Genomic DNA, 21,509 nt, shown 5'->3' on the forward strand with positions numbered 1-21,509 from the left:
AGTAGTGCAAGAATCTTAAATAATTTCTTTGGCAAAAAAAAAGAATCTTAAATAAATTTAGCCTAAAAGTATTTGATTTATTCCGGTAAATTAATATAGATTAGCGATGGTTATATTATATATTTGATCCCTGATTACTTAACTATGATTCTATCTCTAAATTTTTATATACAATTTAAGAAAAACACATTCAAAGAGAAAATCTATCATTAAAAGAGAAAAAAAATGTAAATCCCTGTAATATGGGTCGGATAAGTTATGATCTATACATGTGATATTTTCAGGCTTTCTAGCTGGATAATTTTAGGGCTTTTGTAAATATATCTTTTAGTCAAACTATTTATAGAACTATATTTTTTTAAAAAAAAATTTAATCCGACATGTTCATGAATTTGGATATCCTGTTTATCCGTTTGAGCTATCCGCCTTGGGCCAGACTTTTGTCTCAAGCCCGATTCCAGAAAAAGTGCCACTATGTTATAGACGGACTCGAGTTTTTATTATTATTATCATGTAATCCCGTTAGTAAATCAAGTCCGATCAGAATCCACATATACAGAGTGTAAGACCGGATTTGAATAACAAATATATAGTACAAACTGGACATGAGCCGGGCTTAAAATTATAAAGCCCGGGTGGTTCAACCCGAGCCTAGCCCATGACTTGTTTAAGTCACTCACACAATCAAACTTTTAAAAAATAACAATTTTAAATTTTAACACATAAATTGAAATTTTCTTTATGTTCTCACATCTAATTTCTATTATTACTCCACTATGTTTTTTAATGTACTTACAAATTAATAATTTCTTGTATTTAAATTAAAAGTTACATAAAATACTAAATTTCACTAATAATATAAAGTTAAAAATAAAAATTGAGATCAATAACTATTTAGATAAACTTATTTTTCCAAAAGCTATTTTTTTTAGAATTCATCAAACTTCATTAATCGAATATGAAACATATATATTTGTAAGAAATTCGGAAAATTTTAAAATTAAACCCGATGACCGGACATGAAACAGACAACATGCTGCATGATTTGCAGATCTACTTATGAATATAAAAAAATAAATTATCTAACTGTTTCGCCAATAAAGTGTCGTTTTCGCTCAATTTTAACCATCACTCGCAAACTTATTTATGAAATTAAAAACTACAGCCGTAACATTGGATACAACCAACACATGAAAACCCTTCATAAAAAAGGGACAATAACCTTTCATATAGAAAGGACAACACAACTTTCATATAGAGAAGACAAAACAAAATTCTCAAAACAAACAAACAAAATACAATATTAATAAAAGGCCAAATGTCGTAAAAGGCCAAACCTTTCATAAAAGTTTCACAAAAGTCCTGACCTTTCAATTTTATCGATTTTGGCAAAAAACAAATTACTTGGTTTCAATTGTGGCCAACTCTTAATTTGATTTCAATTTGCCTATGTGTCGCCTATGTGGTATGCCAAATATTGAAAGGTCAGGACTTTTGTGAAACCAAATAATCCATTTTTGGCCAAAATCGAAAAAATTAAAAGGTCGTGACTTTTGTGAAACCAAATGATCAGTTTTTGGTCAAAATCGACAAAATTGAAAGATCAGGACTTTTGTGAAACTTTTGTGAAAGGTTTGGCCTTTTTACAACATTTGGCCTTAAAAAAACAAAAAAAAATACTATACCTGAATGATTTCATCTTTATTGTTGAAAGATTTCCAATAAATCTTCGATTCTTTATTTAAGAAAATTTAAATTGGAATTTGCGCTTCGTCGATAAATGTTAATCCGTCAAGAAAAGAATTAAAAAAATTTGGCTACTTATTATACTATATGAAATTAAAATAATATAAAAGAAAAGATGGCAACCGTCAACGGCATTATCTAAACTATTGATGCATGGCAGCCGAGGAGGAATTGAAAAAAGAATTACGAACGGCTAAGATTTTTTTAGAAAAAAAAAAGCAAGGAGAGGTTAGGGTTTTCAGCCCCTTGTTACATGTTTCCCAAAAGCTATTTTAATTTATTAAAATTGGTGAAACGTATATAAAATATAATTATTTATCTATACTAATCATTTCATTGATTTATAAAAACAAATGTTTCTGAAATTAATGAAATATGTCTAATTCTACAGTACCTTCCATTATTAATATATTCCAAATAAAATTTAAACCCGAGTTGGATTATGACCATAGGATGTTAAAAGACAGAAAATAGGAAGAGTGGCAAAGAAATAAGAATAAACTTGCAAATTTAGTCTATACTTCTTAAAATAAGACTAATTACAATCATTTATCTGTTTCTAGAGGACGTGAAAAACAACCGTGAAAATATTAAACATAATCTTGTTGAAATTGCCATAGGATACCAAACAAAGAATACATACATATTGAATTTGGCATAAAAAATTAAACAAAAATATCTTCACGGTTGATTTTTATGTACTCTTAAAACACATGAGCGGATGAGCTAAATTGTCAAAATAAAAATTGACTTATATGAGTCTGGTACACAAGTTTGAGGACCTTGATGACCTCTTATTCAAAGAAATAGCCTTATAAGTAGACCTGACAATTTGTATTTGTATGTCATAATCGGGTTTGATATATAAAACCAAAACACAACACGTATATTATATGGGTTACACGACACGTTTAACTAAATAAATTAACGAATCAACCTGTTTAAAGTGACATGTTTATACCCATTAAATTATTTAAACAATATATACATTTATTTAATGAAATACTAACATAACTATTACTAGATATTAAGATAAATACTATTGTAAGTATATGTAATATAAAAAATAGAAATGGAATTAAAAATTTAATAATATTTAAATTTTAAAATAAATAACTAAAACTATTTAATCGTATTTAAACATGTTTAGACGGGTTTGACGTGTTTAACCCGCTTAAACACGAAATTAATTGTGTCAAATGGATTGGCTCGTTTATGAGCCAAAGCCGTTTATACCAAATTCAACCCCGATTAACTTTGTGTCATATTTTAAATATAATCTTGCCGCGCCTAAAATTGCCGGGTTTACTTGTGAATGTCATTTAGTATGGCAGAAAAATGTAAATGACTCATAAAGCAAAAGGAACAACAGGCAGTAATAAATCAGAAAGCAACCAGATATTTCACTAAGATCAAAACTTGTAATTTCCATTTCTTGGGCCTCAGGCAAAAATAATTATAGAGCCTGAATTTACCCACTATCTGTCAATCTTCTACACAGTTTTTTCAATTCAATCTTTAATTTTTGATCTTTCCACAACCATCCAAAAGAGTTCTTCACATGTCTTTGTTTGTAGTGAAAAGATAAAGCAGTTTTTTTTCTTCAGCAGTCTGATTACAGTTGGTCCTAACAACTACTCACGGGTGCATTATATGCACATTTCAACATCTATCACAAGCATCAAAAATTCTCAGCATATAAAAGTTAATCAGAAATTCTTCTTTCTAAATTCTAATACTTCTCCTATGTTTTTCTAATTCTGCCATGGCTTCTATCATGTTTATTTTTGTTCTTGCAACCTTTTTTGCTCACTCAGTTTCTGTTCTTGATAGACATGGAAGGCATATATTCTCTAGTGTTAGTGTTGTTGGTGTTGTTTATTGTGATGCTTGCTCAACCAACAGTTTCTCTAGACACAGCTATTTCTTGCCAGGTAGATTCATCATCTGCTTTCATTCATTTAGATTAGTCGTAATTGTTCGATTGTATAATGTTTAGCTATGTTGCACCAAAATTTCTCGGATTATACATTCCGGGCGTTTCGTTTATGTGACTAGCTTTAAATGTTTGATTGTGTGATGTTTAGCTATCTTGCACCGAAACGTTTTGAATTCTACATTTTGCTGTTTCGTTTCTGTAACTAGCTGTAAAGGTTTGATAATATGGTCTTGAGCTATCTTGCACCGAAACTTCTCAAGTCATATGTTTCAGGCATTTTGTTTCTGTGACTAACTGTAAAAATGAGCAATTGTGTGATGTTTAGCTATCTTGCACCACACTTTTTTTTTTGACAAAGATATGATTTCATTAAGAAAAAAACAGACTACTAGAGTCTCGATTCTAGCCACGAAAGCTGGGCTAGAGTGTTAAAACAAAAATAGTTATCACTTAGGGCTTTCTTGGCAACATTATGCGCCGCCCAATTACAAGCTCTTTTCACAAAATTAAAGGAGTGTGATAAGAGATCCCGACACTTGGCTCGACAATCTTGCAACACAACATCACAGTCAACATCCACCAAGGCCTTACCCTGCACTGCATCAATGATATTCTATGACTACTAGTAAATTTTTAATGATATGATGTATAGCTAAGTTGAGCCGAAAACTTCTCGAATTATACATTCTGGTATCTCCTTTTGTGTAACTAGTGGAAAATGTTCGACTGTATGATTTGTACCTAAGTTTTACCAAAATTTGTCGAGCTATATGTTTGAGTGTTTCGTTTTAATGACTAAGAGCACATGTTTGATTATATACTCTATATCCCACGAAAAACACTCCAGTCCTACATGTCCTTGTTATATTTCCTATCTCAAAAACGTTTCTGAAACTCCAAAACTCTATATCTAACCTAATTTTATAGAAAATGTAGATTCCGTTGTCTAACATTTCAGCGCGTTTCCGTTGTGTAAATAAATTTCTAATTTCTATAAATTGGTATTGATTTCAGGGGTGAACGTTCATATAGAATGCACATTCAATGCAAACGGCCCTAAAACAACAGAGCAAATAAAGCTATCTGTAAACAGAACAACAGACAGATACGGAACATACAAGCTCGAATTACCTCACGTTGACGGAGTCGACTGTATCGACGGATCCGCCATTGAATCCGTTTGCCAAGCAACTTTAATCAGCCGCAGCTCAGCTCCAACCTGTGATATTGTTGGATTAAAAGCAACAACTGATCAGATTTCAATCAAATCTAAGCAAGATAATCACTGTATTTACAGCTTAAATGCACTCACTTACAAGCCTTCAAAAATAAATTCGACACTCTGTGGTGGAAAAAATGAAGAATTACTGAATTCTTTCAATTCTTCCAAATTTTTCCTCCCTTATTTTCCACCGTTTCCTTTCCCTCCGTTTCCTTCTCTGCCGTTTCCTCCGTTACCGCCGTTTCCTCCGTTACCGCCGTTTCCTCCGTTACCGCCGTTTCCTCATTTTCCGTTTCCGTACACCTCATCTCCGCCGTCCTTACCTCAATTTCCTCCCTTACCGCCGTTTCCATTTCCGTACACTTCATCGCCTCCGCCGTCATTGCCTTTCCCTTTTCCACCAACACCGCCGTTCTTTCGGCCACCGCCGCCGCCAGTTTTTAACCTAAGCGATCCGAGAACCTGGATACCTCATATTCCTTCGCTACCGCCGCCTCCGCCGCCGGCATTTGATCTGAGAGATCCGAGAACTTGGATACCTCATATTCCTTCGCTACCGTCACCTCCTCCTCTGCCTCCGCCTCCGGCGTTTGATCTGAGAGATCCGAGAACTTGGATACCTTACCTGCCTCCATCTCCGCCACAGAACCAAAACCCGTAATAATCGGGTCATTATCCGAAAAATGTTGTGTTTATTATGTTCATAAATCTTTTTTTATATATGTATGTTGAAAAGAAAATATGAGTATACAAACAGAATGTACTAATTTCTTATAATAAGATCCGCATAGCTATGAATTTGAATATCAATTATATTAAATTTCTAATAAAATTGTTTAAAAATTACTAATACATTTGATCTAGTTTAAAAAAATAATAAGCTGATATGAGTTCCTAATACTAACTCTTTACTGCCTGCAAATTCAGTTTTCAGAATTTCATACGGGCTATCCGATTCTGAAACTCTGAAATGGGTAGATTCTGAAACTCGAGAGGTTTACTAACAGGTGTGTAAACGTTACGGCCGCCGTATATGGAAGTGCTAATTAATTCCAGATTTCTTGCTGTTTTCAGAAACCAAGATATCATGCCCAATTGTTTATTGTCCATTTCACTATAAAATTCCAGTTTCAATGTCTCCAAGTTTCTGAACTCAACAGACTTAAAACCTTTTATGAACAATGTCTCTATATACAAACTGTTCAAATTCAGAAATTTAACAGCTTGTATAGACTGCATCAGCTTGCTCAAACCATTGGCACTAATATGACGGCGAGGTAGTTGATGCAGCGATGGCAATGGAAACGAAACAGAAGCACGCTTTAGCGAGTTGAGTTGGCCCATATCACAATTCTGTACAGGATAACAATTCCAGTTCAGAAATTCAAGATTCGGGGTATGGAGTGTTACGGATTTATTATTAGATGGCAATAATTTCCAAGTTATGTGCAGTTGTTTTAGATTCGGAGCTGAAATATGCAAACCGAGAAATTCATTATTTAGATTTTTACTTGTGCATTCGTACGCGAGATGTTCGATGGAATCGCTTTTTATCTCGAGATTACTGAAACCAACACAATTGTTCAAGACTAATCTATTAAGTTTCTTGCAAGATTGCGAAATCCATTCGCCAAGATTCTGATTCTCGTCAACTTTTACCATAAACATCGACAATCTCTCCAGCGAGATCATATCAGAGTTTGGATTAACAGACGGTAATGTCAGAGTGTCTCCATACACGGATAATTCCAAATACTTCAACGATTGGTTTACAGGAAGCAAAAACGGTCTGCTCAGCTTTCTCTCCGGCCAACCAAGGTGAAGAACAAGCTCGCGAACACTGAAACTGGAATCCACCACTTCATCAATCCACTGCTCTACCAAACTACGTTCATCGACAAGATGATTACGCTCACCCTGACAATGCCAACGAAGAGAAAACCGCTTTATCTCCTTATTGCTCTTAACCTTTTTACGGTTCGCGAAAAAGTTAGTAATATGTAAAATAAACTCATGGCGTTTCAATTTATTAGAAAGATGTTTTGTGGAATCAAACACCGGACAAGGTCTCGTAAGACACAAATCTCTGAACCTCCGCGATGTCAAATTAAGACCAGCCAAGTCTTTATTTCCAAGGTTGAACATAATTTGGTGGATGATATCATCAGGAAGATTACTAAATTGATCATACACTAACAAATCATCAACCATTGCTTCCGATTCCGAAGATGATGAAGTTCTTGAAGTTGATTGCAATGCGGTATAAAAAGAATCTCCACGACTGAAAAAAGAATTGTCTTCGGTTCTCTGTTTTTTCTTCGGTCGCTTATGATTAAAGTTGTAGTCGTCAGAATCAAAATCACTTGAACAAGTAGTAGCGAATTGATTGAATTCTGAAGAATCCATAATAAGCGGAAAATATTTATTCATTAATGAATAGAAACAGCAAAGGGTTGTGTTACATATATATGGTGAAGTTGAATTATTGAAACTGATTTGGAGTCCTTTTGGTACAAGGATAATAAAGGACTCCTGTCTTTTGTGAAATAGGATTAATAATGGTAAGATAATGTACTTATCCATTTATCATAGCTAAGATAATTAAAGCACAACTCCAATATAATTGAAAAACTAATCTCTAGATACTCCCTCCTAGACATGTTATGGGTTTGGGTACATGTCCAGCCCGTCCAGGCACTTTTTAGGGCCAAACTCGGACAATAAATAATGTCTCAATCTTAACTCGAGCCTAAATCCATAAAAAGCCCGAGTTTCTATAGCTGGCTTCAGTTTTTATAATTATTTTACTTTATAAATTGTCACGACCCAAATTTATGAGCCGCGACCGGCGCTAGGGAATGGGAGTGGTAGCTCCAAATCCCGTAACAAGCCTAAAAACCTGTGTAAATTTTTCGCAAATCAAAACATATTTCATATATTAAAATACATGTGACACCATTTACAATTAATATCACAATTAAAACGCGTTATACAAAATTCTAGTTAAAATATCTAGACTACTGCGGACTGCTAGAATGAAAACCTTCTTTTTCTTCTTGTACAAATGACTTCCGAGAATTAAAACTTCGGAAGCTTGACTCTTCAAATCATATCATACTATCCCTGAAAAATGGGAGGAGCAACAGGGCCAATATAAAACTGAGTGAGTTCACCAAATTACACGCAATATCACATAAAGGGTTAAAATCCATTGAAAATCCATTCTATATATCAAAAATAATCTTTTGACATTATATTGCGTATCTTCTTTACTTTCCTTCATAATTCTTTGCTTATTTCATAAACTTATAGTTTATAAATGTTTGTCGTTCTTGATTTCTTATTATGATATTGATATTTTTTCTTTCTCGTTTTGTTGCATTAGTTTTCGACAGAATCTTAAATCTAAGTTTATATTATCATGATTATAAGTCGAAATAAATCATTGGCAAGTCTCTTGTGACTTGATCCTTATGGTTGAGTCCCGAGATAGTTCAACCGAGTTACTCATAACTATATGGTACAGTCCCGAGATAATTCAACTGAGTTACTTGTACCATTTCTCAATCCCAAACGATCGATAGGAGTCCCGAGATAATTCAACCGAGTTACTCCTTAGACACGGGTCCCGAGATAGTTCAACCGAGTTACCTTCGTGTCTGCATTCGGACTCTGCACCCTGCAGGTCTTTTGAACTTAACTGTCGATTCATATAATTTCTATTGACATTTAATAGGAGTGTTTGTTCACATTGTGTCTCGATCTTGTTTCGTATTGATTCTCGATGTATCGCACTTACTTTTTATTACGTATGAGTTCCGAGGATTATCATCGAGAATGGATGAGATACAGGTCCCGGTATAATTCTACCGAGTTCCACCTTGTATCTCAGTTCTTATTATTGAATATGTCAGAGTTCACTTTTCTTATCTCATGTATTTATCATTTCGATGATTTATGTTGGGTTTTCTTGATCCTTTATGGACCATGACATGCACATTACAATCTACAAGCATACATCTATAACACACGCACGTATGGGTATTCATTATAATTAAAAGTACGTGTAGGAACGTACAATGTATCTTTATAAATATATGAATAATAGTACATATAGGCATGTACTATATTTTTCTTATTTGTATTTGGTTCGATTTATGTCATTTTACTTTACCCATCCCGGTGCCTTAACATTTATATTATTATCAAAATAACACATTACGATAAAACATCATTTTCAAAGCATACATACGTATACATTTTAAAAGCAAACATCTCAAATATATAAATATTCATATAACTTTTCGTATTAAAATACGTAACTTTATGAATATTAACGAGTAATTTAAAGTGTACTCACCACTTGCTATCCAAATTCTTCAAATAAATACGAAAACATCTCGATCCGTTCCCCTCGAGCCTTGTCGATAGTCGCTTCGTCGAGTTTACGCAAATTCGATAACGTTACGAATTAATAACAAATCTAATTACGATTACGCATCTAAAACTAGTTCGATCAACCTACTTCGGTCATTAAAAACGCTTATCTAAAATAGGTTGACCCCTGAACGAAATCGACATTCTTAAAGTTTAGAACGCCGCCTACAACTTTCGTTTAGGTCTCAGACCATGAATTGCACCTGAAGGTGTCGAAAACAAGCTCAGAAGTTATTTCCTTGGAGCTGTTTACAAGTGTAGGGCAGATTGCACAACATAATGTTCTGCCTTTTATGAGCAGTTTAGAGGCAGAATTAGAGAAAACTTAAAACTAGATAATTATAGTTAACATTTCAAAGTTTCTGTACCAACAAACGGAACTTGATTTGGACCTATACAGCCCGAGATATTGCCTTTACAATATCGCTGTTTTCCAGAACAGTTTTACGCAATTTCGTTAACTAGTTTGCGTAACTTTTAATCGTAATCTTATTATGCAACGATACCTAAAATCCATCAAAACTATCCTTTTACACCATCACAACTCATACACCGTCAACAAACATACACTTACCAATCCATGACTTAAACCTTAACAAAACATCAAGACTTGAATTCATACACATAACCAACTATTCATGCATTATTTTTGCATCAACTCTAACTCAATCAATCTTGCTTCAAACTCAATCTACATTCAGCTATATAACTTCAATTGAACACTCATAACTTATCAATTAAATCTCATAGCATCAACTAGATTAGGGGCCGAAACACTTAGCCCATTCATATGTTAAAATCCAATCAAGAATTTTAGCAATTCTACATAAATCATATAGTCAATTCATCAAACACCTAACCTTCACACAATTGTCAACATAGACTAACCATCATCAATTTCAGAAAATACCTCACCTTGGATGTTGTCCCTATGCCGAAGCTTCAAGGCTTAAATTCACCATCAACAATCTTCCATGAAAGCTTATAAACTCCTATGAACATCAATTACACCAAAACCCTTAATTAACTCTAAAACCGAAATAAAACTTAGAAACCCTAACCTCAAGTTGTGATTCTTACCTTGAATAATAGGGCTAGATCAGTAGCTCTCCTTCTCCTCGTTCCGTGGCCACAAGAATCGTCCAATTCCGTAGAGAAACGAGGAAGTTATGGAGGATTGAAATCTTTGCATATGTTGATCATCAAAGGAAAAAGGAGAACGAATTTGAGAGTCAAAATGTGTTGATTCTGATCTTAAATAAAATGAAATGGGTATATATATTTATGGCAAAGGTCTCATTTAGTCTCTCACTTTGCCACCTCCTCAACTTCACTTTATAACTTTTATTTCGACCAATTTAGTCCATCGATCGCTTAATCATTCGATTCTCGATAAATTCCGTATTATTTATTTCCCAAATAAATAACATTAGTCTCATATCTTATAATATCACTTTCCAATAATTTATTTTGGCAATTTTGGCCAAAAACGCTCAAATTTCCATTTTGAGCTAACTTGCACTTTTTCTCACTTTTTCGTCCAATCTTCATATTAATGACTATCGATAACCACTTTATCGATATTATTTTCTTAGCTTGAGAAAATAGAGTAAAACACAACTTCCTCCGGAAATTTGTGGTTAAAAGTCCACTTTAGTCCTTAAAGTGGTTAATTTACACTTTAGCCCTTATTCTTAATTAATCGTCAAACTTTCTCCTAAAACGATTTCGTATACTTACGAAACTTTGACGATCATTTATTAATAATATTTCACGGACCTTGGCGTGAATATTATTAGCTCTGGCTTTCCAACTTATTTTATTTTATTCTCTTTTTATCTTGATTAAATCCCATTGCTCATCTAATAATTTTCAATTAAAATTATCATTTTACGATAATTCCAATAGACCCGCTTCGGTCTAAGTCCTTATTATCCAGTCTTAATCTGATAGTCTCATTCTTAATCCTTATGATTATGCCTCGTGGCACTACACGTAATACCTCAAAAATTTAGGTTATTACATAAATACTACTTTTTGATAATTATTTTTAGTTCAATATCAAGTTGATATTTTTTTGAACTGGATACAATTTTTTTTTTAAATTGAGTGATTTAGTCCTTAAAAGTTAGCTTATGAACGAAGTAAAACAAAAAATGAAATTTTAAAAAAAGAATAAATAAATACTTTTTTTTCTATTTGTACATGAAATAAGTAAATAAAAACATAAATACAAGGACTATGTAAATAAAAAATAAAAAGTATAAAAATTAATTAAAAAATACAGTAGATCAGAGATCAAGTAACAACAAGTGAAAAATATAAGGACCTAATAATAAATTATGCCTAAAGTTAAAGCAAAAGTTATTAGTTTAAAAAAATGGAGAGGTTGTCGCATATTATACTTATAGTTTTGATGTTATGTATATAACTTTATACATCTTCTCTTGAATTAAATTTTTTTTATAAAAAATCAATAATTTGGGTTTGTTAGTGTCTTAGTAATGATATAATCTATGTTTCGTATAATATGTAATTTCCTCTCTTCTCTTTGTATGTCAAAAAAAATCCGACCATATCGCTCACATAGAGTGTAATGTGGGAAATTCTAACCTACACTTAATCCATGAATTTTGCATACATCAATCTAATGAAATGTTAAAAAATCTAATATAATTTTCTCTGGCTAGGTTTGAATTGCAAATATGAGAACTTGCATTAAAAATCATGAAGTCCGACTGGGCCGGTCAGAGCATGGACATGTCTATTCCTTGGCTTCTCCCTCATTCTAATTGTAAAAAACAATTATGTATATTGTTTATGGTAGTGCACAAATAAAAAAAACTATTTAAAAGCTAATTATACAATATGGCAAAATGGAAAGAATTTAATTAAAATAATATTATAAAAAGAAATTGCAATCAGAATAAGACGTTTTTTGAAAATTATTACATTTGATCTATTCATAAAAATTAACAAATTCAAATAAAAAATAAATAGGCTAATAATCACTGACGTTCCCTGACATTTAAACCCTCAGTCCTTAATATACTAACTATCCATTACTTGCAAATTTAGTTTTCCAGAATTTCATACGGGCTATCCGATTCTGAAACTCTGAAATGGGTAGATTCTGAAACTCGAGAGATTTACTAACAGGTGTGAAAATGTTACGGCCGCCGTATATGGAAGTGCTAACTAATTCCAGATTTCTTGCTGTTTTCAGAAACGAATATATCATGCCCAATTGTTTACCGTCCATTTTGCCATAATATTCCACTTGCAACTTCTCCAAATTCCTGAACTCAATAGACTCAAAACCGTTTATAAACAATGTCTCTATATACAAACTGTTCAAATTCAGGAATTTAACAGCTTGTATAGACTGCATCAGCTTGCTCAAACCATTGGCACTAATATGACCGCGAGGTAGATGAATCAGCGATGGCGATGGAAACGAAACAGAAGCACGCTTTAGCGAGTTGAGTTGGTCTATATCACAATTCTGTACAGGATAACAATTCCAGTTCAGAAATTCAAGATTCGGGGTATGGAGTGTTACAGATTTATTATTAGATGGCAAGAATTTCCAAGTTATATGCAATTGTTTTAGATTCGTAGCTGAAATATGAAAACCGAGAAATTCATTAATCTCACTCGTGCATTCGTATGTGAGCTGTTCGATGGAATCGCTTTTTATCTCGAGATTACTTAACCCAGCACAGTCGTTTAAGACTAATCTATTAAGTTTCTTGCAAGACTGTGAAATCCATTCGCCCAGATTCTGATTCTCGTCAACTTTTACCATAAACAGCGACAACTTCTCCAGGGAGACCATATCAGAATTCGGATTAACAGACGGTAATGTCAGATTTTTTCCATACAAATATAATTCCAAATACTTTAACGATTGGTTTACAGGAAGCAAAAACGGTCTGCTCAGCTTTCTCTCCGGCCAACCAAGGTGAAGAACAAGCTCGCGAACACTGAAACTGGAATCCAGCACTTCATCAATCCACTGCTCTACCAAAATACGTTCATCGACAAGATGATTACGCTCATCCTGACAATGCCAACGAAGAGAAAATCGCTTTATCTCCTTATTGCTCTTAACCTTTTTACGCTTAGCGAAAAAGTTAGTAATATGTAATATAAACTCATGGCGTTGCAATCTATTTGAAAGATGTTTTGTAGAATCAAATATCGGACAAGGTCTCGTAAGACATAAATCTCTGAACCTCCGCGAAGTCAAATTAAGACCAGCCAAGTCTTTGTTTTCAAGGTCTGAAATAATTTGGTGGATGATATCGTCAGGAAGATTACTAAATTGATCATCCACTAACAAATTATCTACCATTGCTTCCGATTCCGATGAAGTTGTTGAAGTTGATAGCAATGCGTTATAAAAAGCATCACTGAAACGGAAAAAACCATTGTCTCCGATTCGCTGTTTTTTAAAGAACTCGGTAGGATCACCACTTGAGTTTTTGATCTGTCGCTTGTGATTAAGGCTGGAGTTGTCAGGATTAAAATCGCTTGAATTAGTAATACTCAGTTGATTGAATCTTGAAGAATCCATGTTGAGTGGAAAATCTTTGAATTAATGAATAGAAACAGGAAAGAATTGTGTTTGTAAAGAAAGTTTTGGTGCGAGTTGTTTATATATATAGTTGAGTTGAATCATTGAAACTGATTTGGAGTTCTTTCCGTATTAGGATATGGACTCTTGTCCTTTGTATAATAGGATTAATAGTAACATAAACATATTTCGGCGCATAGAATATGAAAAATTTGTGAATATCATTGTCTTTTTAGAAAAGCAAAACTTAAACATGTTTTATCAGGAAAAGTCACTTCTCAAATAATGTTGTGCATATTTCTAATTCAATGGGAAGCACAACATTATTTCCCATTGAATTTGAAAATGTTACGGCCGCCGTATATGGAAGTGCATGTTCTACAAAGTTTGAGGGCTATTTTATAAATTGACCAATTTTGGAAAATTTTGTCTTAGATGCTGGTTTATTAAAATATTTTAATCCAAAAATATTTTAGTGAGAAATTTGATTTCGAATTGAAGTGTTTTACTTTGAAAAGTGTTTACGGCAATTTTCAATTAAAACGGGAAGTTTTTGGTACTTTTGCCATATGAGAATTTTGGGGTCATGATGGTTGTTTTGAAAAGAGAATTTGCTGGAAAATATTTCAAAGAGTTTTTGGATTGGTCCTAGAGTCTAGACGCTCTCTCAAAATAGATTTTTATTCGGTTTTTTGAAAAACGAGAATTTTGTATTTTAGACCGAATCGTTATCAAATTTGAAACTCGTTTTTGAAATAGAACTAGAGATAGCATATTTCTGGAAAACTTATTTGATTTTTTGAGATATTTTACCGTGTTGACACTATTATGGATTTGGGGCCTGGAAACGAGGTTTCGGCCAAAACGAGCGTGTCGACGCTCCAAAAAATATTTAAGAAGTCTTGAAAAGTTTTTTTGAGATGAAATTTTTTGTTTATTGTAGTCTGAATTCAGAAATTCATCGAGTTTGGCATTTCGTGATTTTTCTCGATTTATGAATTTTAATGTATTATAGCTTAATCGAGTATTTGCCTTATTTGTTTGTTGTTATGTTATGATTGGTGTGTTTAGAAGTTTAGAGTTAGACATGGTTGTTTGTCATATCGATTATTAATATTCGACTAGTGTTAGACCTGTCTACTCCGGGATATTCAGTGTCAAAAGAACTATAGTGTTGCGCCTTACTCTGTCCGGATAGGGTTCATGCGTTTCGGCAGGACTGTGAGTTTCGTTTGTTATGTTTAAATTATTAACTGAATTTTATTTTAAATGGACAGAATATTTTAATATTGCTTTTCGAAATCGGTTTTTTGATTATTGTATGGAAAACTTGAAACGTGCTACTTAATGAGCATATTATTAGTATTGCATACACATCAGTAAGGATTGATTTATGAATGTGAATATACACATGTAATGGAGGATATAGTATTGTTGTGCTCGGTTGATTAATTTTTCGGACCTTGTTAACGATAGTATTCGGTGGATTAAATTTTCAAACTATGCACAATGACTGATCGTCATTTTTTTACAAAAATAGTTCCCCTGATTATTGGATCAAATATTGATAGAGTTCAACGATTATATTTAGTTTAATATTTATAGATTTTTTAAAATAAGTTGAATTAGGTGATGAATACGTATCGTTCGACATCATCATAAATGGTTATAACACAATTCCATTACTAATTCTCAAGAAAAGAATAAACAAAATTTTAAACCACATGTTTACTTTCAAACAACACTAAAAAAATTCAACAAGGTAATTATACTTATATATGCATATACTTGTCAAGTGGCGTTATACGCTAATCTAGTAGTGCCAAAAACTAATCTAGTCTTATTCTTTCCACAAGTTTGTTGACGTTGTCAAAAGCAAACAACAAAAAATTATTCGTGTTTTAGATCTTAATTTTATTTTTAATCACTAAAAAGTCTAAATATTAACTGATTTTTGAGATAAGGTTTAATATAATATCATATCACAAATTGATTTGCCTATAATTTATAGGAGAAATTCAAAGTATGATGGGACACTATAAAATCGAGAGACATTTTTAAGTAGAATGTTTATCACATCATCCGTAAATTAGTACAATACCTCATTAAGATAATGACAAAATTATAATATCATCATTAAAATCTGAACACATTTATTTTTTTATCATTATTTTAATGAGCTCTTATAATATTATGGGTTAATGTCATAAAAATTCACCAACTTTACATGTTTTTTCATTTTAATCATGCAATTTAAATTTTCTTATTTTCATGCACGAACTATCACTTTTTCAAATTCATGCACGATGCTGAGGTGTCACGGTTCCACTGGTGTAATTCGTTTAGGTGAGAGTTATTTTACACCAATGAATAAGTGTCACCTCAGCGCCGTGCATGAATTTGAGAAAAAATGGTAATTCATGTATGAAAATAAAAAATTTGCGTGATTAAAATGAGAAAACATGTAAAGTTCGTGTTTTTTTTGACATTAACTCTAATACAATTGGCTTAGTTTACGGATGACGTAGTAGACTTGATCTATCTAAAAATTTCTTTTTAATTTTTATATAAAAACTATACTTTTCTTATCAAACTAAATAATTGTTTTAAAGATCATTAAAATATATCCAGATAAATTAAATAATAAAAATCAATTAAACCTAATATTCAATCAATTTAAATCTAAAGATGAATTTTTACGATACAACAAAGCTGAACTTCTTTAAACTTTTAGTAGACCATTCATAACTGACAAAACCCATACGAAGGCCTCTCTATTTTATCATTTTTGTTCGAGAAGTCCCTACACCAAAGTTCGTCATATCCGAGTCCTTGTACTTTGCAGAATCACATTTTGATATATCTTTTTGTGTTTTTTCAGTCCCTCTACTTACAATTTGTGATTTTTTCGGTACACAAAAAATGACTTAAAATATTATAATTTATAATTTGAAAGACTGGAAGAACACATAAGGTAAGTAGAGGAACTTTATGAATAAAAAAAATACAAGGGCTACCTGAATAAAAATGGTAAAGTAGAGGGACTTCCGTATGAATTTTGCCTTCATAATTTTAAAAATCTCATCTTTAAAAGTATTAAATTTTTAAATTAATTTCAATAGAACCGTAAAAAAATAATCTTAATTCACTAAAAACCTTCGGCATGCAATTCCTAAATTATTTTAAAAATAATCAGACCTGAAATTTATACTTACAAACTCCAAACAATAATAGAATACACAATAAATCTCTCAAAAAAAACAGAGTACACAATAAAACAAAAAAGATTATAGCAGGACAAATTTATTTCTAAAGAAAAGCTAAATATGTTTTTCTGGTTAAAAAGACAAAAACACCTTCTACACATAAAAAATGGAATTTTATGTTTGAAAGATTTTTAGAAAGTGAAATGGTAAAGAAATAATTAATTTTGACGCATCATTCAAAAAACAATTTGTTTCTTATAAACAAAAATTACTAATATAAACAATGAGTTATAGTTCAAATGGTATAAACACTCAGTAAGAAACTATTAAGGTCTCAAATCCTCCCACAAACATTCTTTTCTTTTCCAATTATTAAAAAATTACTAATCTACAATTTTCTCATTTTGTTTAGCCGGAACTAATTCTATATTTCTAGTCTATCTCGTATATCTTTGAAAAAATAAACTATTTTTTATTATTTTTAATTGGGCTAAATAAAATTTTGATTTTTGCACCAAATTTTAAAAATAACATAACCTTTAAAACGTGTCAATCACATATACCATCTTTTATTTATTTTCAAAAATAACATCGGTAATTTTTAGTGGCATTTTTGTTGTCGTGGCACGATAAGTGGTAGACTCATCGAGTGTCCAAGTCAGCGAAATTTCACTAAAAAATGTGTTTATGATAAAATTGAAAAAAAATAAAAAATATATATGTGATGATCATATATTTTAAAATTCATATTATTTTTAAAAATTTGGTGCAAATGTTATAATCTTCTCTGTAATTAACCATTTTCAATTTAATATGTTTGCCATGACTTGTGAAAAAAACAAAACAAAAATAAAACCATTAGTTTGAAGCTTCCACCGGCCATTAAGTTCGCCAATGACAAGCGTAAACCTGGCACTACATATGGCATGTCATTGTGTTGGAAGATATAAATGTAAGACTAACCAATAAATAACTTATCTACGAAGATGAGCATGAGCATATATATGTGTGTATATAATTGTATTAAATATATTGTCATTATTTTAGAGCTAATGTCATAAATATTCATTAATTTTAAACATTTTTTTTATTTTAATCACACCGTTTAAAAATTTTCATTTTTATATACAAACTATCGTTTTTTCTCAAATCTATACAGCGTTTAAAAATTCGGTGAGAATTATTGAGTTGGCAACCGGAAGTGACACACCATAACGAACCAAATAGTGGGATATCAGCAATTTTTGTTGGATTTTTGAACGGTGTATGAGTTTGAGAAAAATTGACAGTTAATGTATGAAAATGACGATTTTTAAACAGCGTAATTAATATGAGAAAATGTGTAAAATTGGTAAATTTTTATGAAATTAGCATCAGCCATCTGTTTCTAACTTTCTACTAGCTTTCAGTTTTAATTGTGTCAAATTTTCCGTTCTTTTAGTCACTTCTTATGGCTTCGGTTTTAATAAATTCAATCACTTATAAAAAAAATATACAAATTTGGAAATTTATCTTTCTATGCCTTAGCTTGCCTGACAAATAAATGTAGTCCGAAATTACCAAGTATGTAGGGGGTGTAAGTTTTAGGGAGTGAGTCTTTATCATGAAAAAAAATAATACTCTCTCCGGTTCATAATATTTATCACATTTGGCCATTTCACATAGATTAAAAAAATAATAAATATGTCTTAATTTGTGTATAGTTTTACTAAATTGTCCATATTAATTACCACTTGTTTTATATTTGACTAGTTCTTTTAACCTTATGGCACCGTTTGGATTGAGGGTTTTTAAAATCCATGGATTTTAGCAAAATCGATGGATTTTAAATCAATGGAAGTTAAATCCATAGATTTTAAAATTCCATCGTTTGGATTGAATATAAAATCAATGGATTTTTAATATTATTTATGGAAAATAATAAATAATATAACAATCCATCATCTATAAAAAATGGTGGATTTGGACTTTCCCACCTAGTAGGTGGGAAATCAAAACCCTCAAAAATGATGATTGTAAAAAATGAGAGAATTTATAAATCCATGGATTCTATTAAATTTTTTTCTAGGCAAACGATAGATTTTGTCCAAATCCATGGATTGTTTAGAATCCATCGTTTAGAATCCATCAATCCAAGGTGCCTATAAGATATTTATTGCTAGGGATAATTTTGAAAAAATAGCAATTAATACTTTCTTGAAACTCTAATATGACAAATATTATGGACCAAAAGAAATTCTCAAATGCGACAAATATTATGGATCGGAGGGAGTATATACCAAATATATTACTTCCTCCGGTCCATAATATTTGTCGCATTTGAAATTTTTTTTTGGTTCATAATATTTGTCATGTTATAATATCAAGAGAGCATTAATTGCTATTTTTCCATATTTGCCCTCCATTAATTTATTGAAAGAATACAATAAACAAATAAAAATAGTAGTCATAAATGTAAACAAGTTTCAATATAGGATTAATTTAGTAAAAGTGTTTACAAATTAAGACATATTAATTGTTTTCTTAATTCTTTTGACAAAACCAAATGCGATAAATATTATGAACCGGAGGGAGTAACACATATAAATACAGGATCACTGTATATTGCTTGTATTACATTTTGGTTGTTGTATTTTAATTTGTTTTATTTTAATAATTGAGTCATAATTTTATTTCAACAAATTTCATTTGGTAGAAACACATTTAATCACTATCCTTTAATCGGTAATCCAAAATTGATAATTTCATGCATTCAGAACAGTCCAGAAGATCGGTGTGATCATTTATTTAAAATTTAACCAAGTAATTAAACTGTTTTAAAATATATTTTTATAATGGTAAATATATAATGGCTTAATATAAAAAAAATTAACAAACAATAAAAAAAAATTAAAAAAACTTTAATAATAATAAAATATCAAATTTTTGCGTGTTGTGTCATTTATAGTTAAGCTTTTTAATTCGGTCCGACGTTGTTTTCTTAAGTCAGATCTGATGTGGCCGACATGCTGGCAAAAAAAGCGAACCGGTTCAAAAATGGCTATAAAAAACATAAGATGTTCAAATTGGCTATTTCTGTTGATTTTTAAACGTTTTGTTATAACTGACATATGACGCGTACGTTTGAATTTTAGGGTAAATAGCCTTTTTAAAATATTTAGATCATATTCATTAAAAAAAATACATAGATCATGTCTATAAAATGCTAAATGAGATTTGGAAATAAAATATAAAAAAGTGTACTCTATCAAAAATTTTCATAATTCAATTGAAATCATATTTTTAAAAATATGATGTCATTTTATGGGCATTGTCAAAAACAGCCCATTTTTTTTTTTGGAATTTTTTTAGGCTTAATCACCAAAAAGACCCCCACCTTTTAGTCCTTTTTTAAATGCACCCTGACGTTACAATTTTGTCAGTTGCACCCTAATTCGCACCTTTGGTTTTCAATTCCACCCTCAAGTACTAAATTGATCTCTTTTTTATTTAAAAAAAGTTAAAATAAGTCATCCATTTTTAACTTTTTATATGGAAAAGAGTTCAAACGACTACTTTATAAGGGTTTTTATAAATTTTTTCCGAGTGAAAAAAGTCCAATTTGATTTTGAGGGTGGAATTGAAACCCAAAGGTGCGAATTAGGGTGCAACTGACAAAATTGCAACGTCAGAGTGCAACTGAAAAGGGGTTAAAAGATGAGACTTTTTTGGTGATTAAGTCTTTTTTTTGGCCTAATTACTTAAAAAAAACCTCACCTTGTAATATTTTTTCGTTTATACCATGACCTAGGAAAAAGTTCATTTATACCCTTTTTTTAATTTTTCATTTTCAACTCTACCCTAAAGCACTAAATTGAACTTTTTTTATTTAGAAAAAGCTTAAAATAATCATTCATTTTTTTAACTTATTTGTATTTTTTCAAATAAAAAAAAGATGATATAACCCTTCTATTTAATTATTTTTAATGTTTTCATCCTTTAATTAATTAAATTGCCAAAAAATAAAATTTTGGGGTACAATTGAAAACGAAAAATCAAAAAAAGAGTACAAATGAACTTTTTCCTAGATCAGGGTATAAACGAAAAATTGTTTTAAGGTGGGATTTTTTTAAGTAATTAGGCTTTTTTCTTTACCTGTCGACACTATTTCATAAAGCAAAAGAGAAAGTGTTCCAACAATCGTATCATGGAAAAAAAGACGAAACATTAAAAAGAAGAAAACTGTTGGATTAGTAAGGTGGCGTTAATGTAATCCAAATTTGATTTTCCATAATCGTACAATTATTTTTTTAGTGGACATTAACATCATCCATCTTTAAGAATTAGTGATACTGGTAGCTTCGAAGAAGCTACAAAAATTGTATGGAAAATATACAATTA

The 21,509-nt window shown here is 31.3% G+C and overlaps 3 protein-coding genes across 4 annotated transcripts; 1 reads left to right on the top strand and 2 right to left on the bottom strand.

Annotated features, from left to right (window-relative positions):
* Positions 1–3,380: 3,380 nt before the first annotated feature.
* On the top strand, positions 3,381–5,717 carry LOC126656030 (proline-rich protein 4-like). Its single transcript, XM_050350477.2, has 2 exons — positions 3,381–3,680; positions 4,700–5,717. The coding sequence occupies exons 1-2, from the start codon at positions 3,512–3,514 to the stop codon at positions 5,566–5,568; spliced, it is 1,038 nt and encodes a 345-aa protein (XP_050206434.1). The 5' UTR covers positions 3,381–3,511; the 3' UTR covers positions 5,569–5,717.
* A 16-nt stretch (positions 5,718–5,733) lies between these two features.
* LOC126656029 (F-box/LRR-repeat protein At4g14103-like) lies at positions 5,734–10,604 on the bottom strand. 2 transcript variants are annotated; one of them, XM_056103627.1, is made up of 3 exons: positions 10,425–10,604; positions 10,260–10,336; positions 5,734–8,030 (listed from the first exon to the last, which is right to left on the bottom strand). In XM_056103627.1, the coding sequence occupies exon 3, from the start codon at positions 7,488–7,490 to the stop codon at positions 5,838–5,840; it is 1,653 nt and encodes a 550-aa protein (XP_055959602.1). In that variant the 5' UTR covers positions 7,491–8,030; positions 10,260–10,336; positions 10,425–10,604; the 3' UTR covers positions 5,734–5,837. The 2 variants fall into 2 exon arrangements, with proteins under 2 accessions (XP_055959602.1, XP_055959601.1); XM_056103626.1 differs by lacking the exons at positions 10,260–10,336; positions 10,425–10,604 and adding an exon at positions 9,268–10,243.
* Positions 10,605–12,399: 1,795 nt separating this feature from the next.
* LOC130014859 (uncharacterized) lies at positions 12,400–13,923 on the bottom strand. Its single transcript, XM_056103821.1, has one exon. The coding sequence runs from the start codon at positions 13,921–13,923 to the stop codon at positions 12,400–12,402; it is 1,524 nt and encodes a 507-aa protein (XP_055959796.1).
* Between the last annotated feature and the right edge of the window lie 7,586 nt (positions 13,924–21,509).

The sequence above is a fragment of the Mercurialis annua genome, linkage group LG7 (genome assembly GCF_937616625.2).
Source record: "Mercurialis annua linkage group LG7, ddMerAnnu1.2, whole genome shotgun sequence".
NCBI classification, from domain to species: Eukaryota; Viridiplantae; Streptophyta; class Magnoliopsida; order Malpighiales; family Euphorbiaceae; genus Mercurialis; species Mercurialis annua.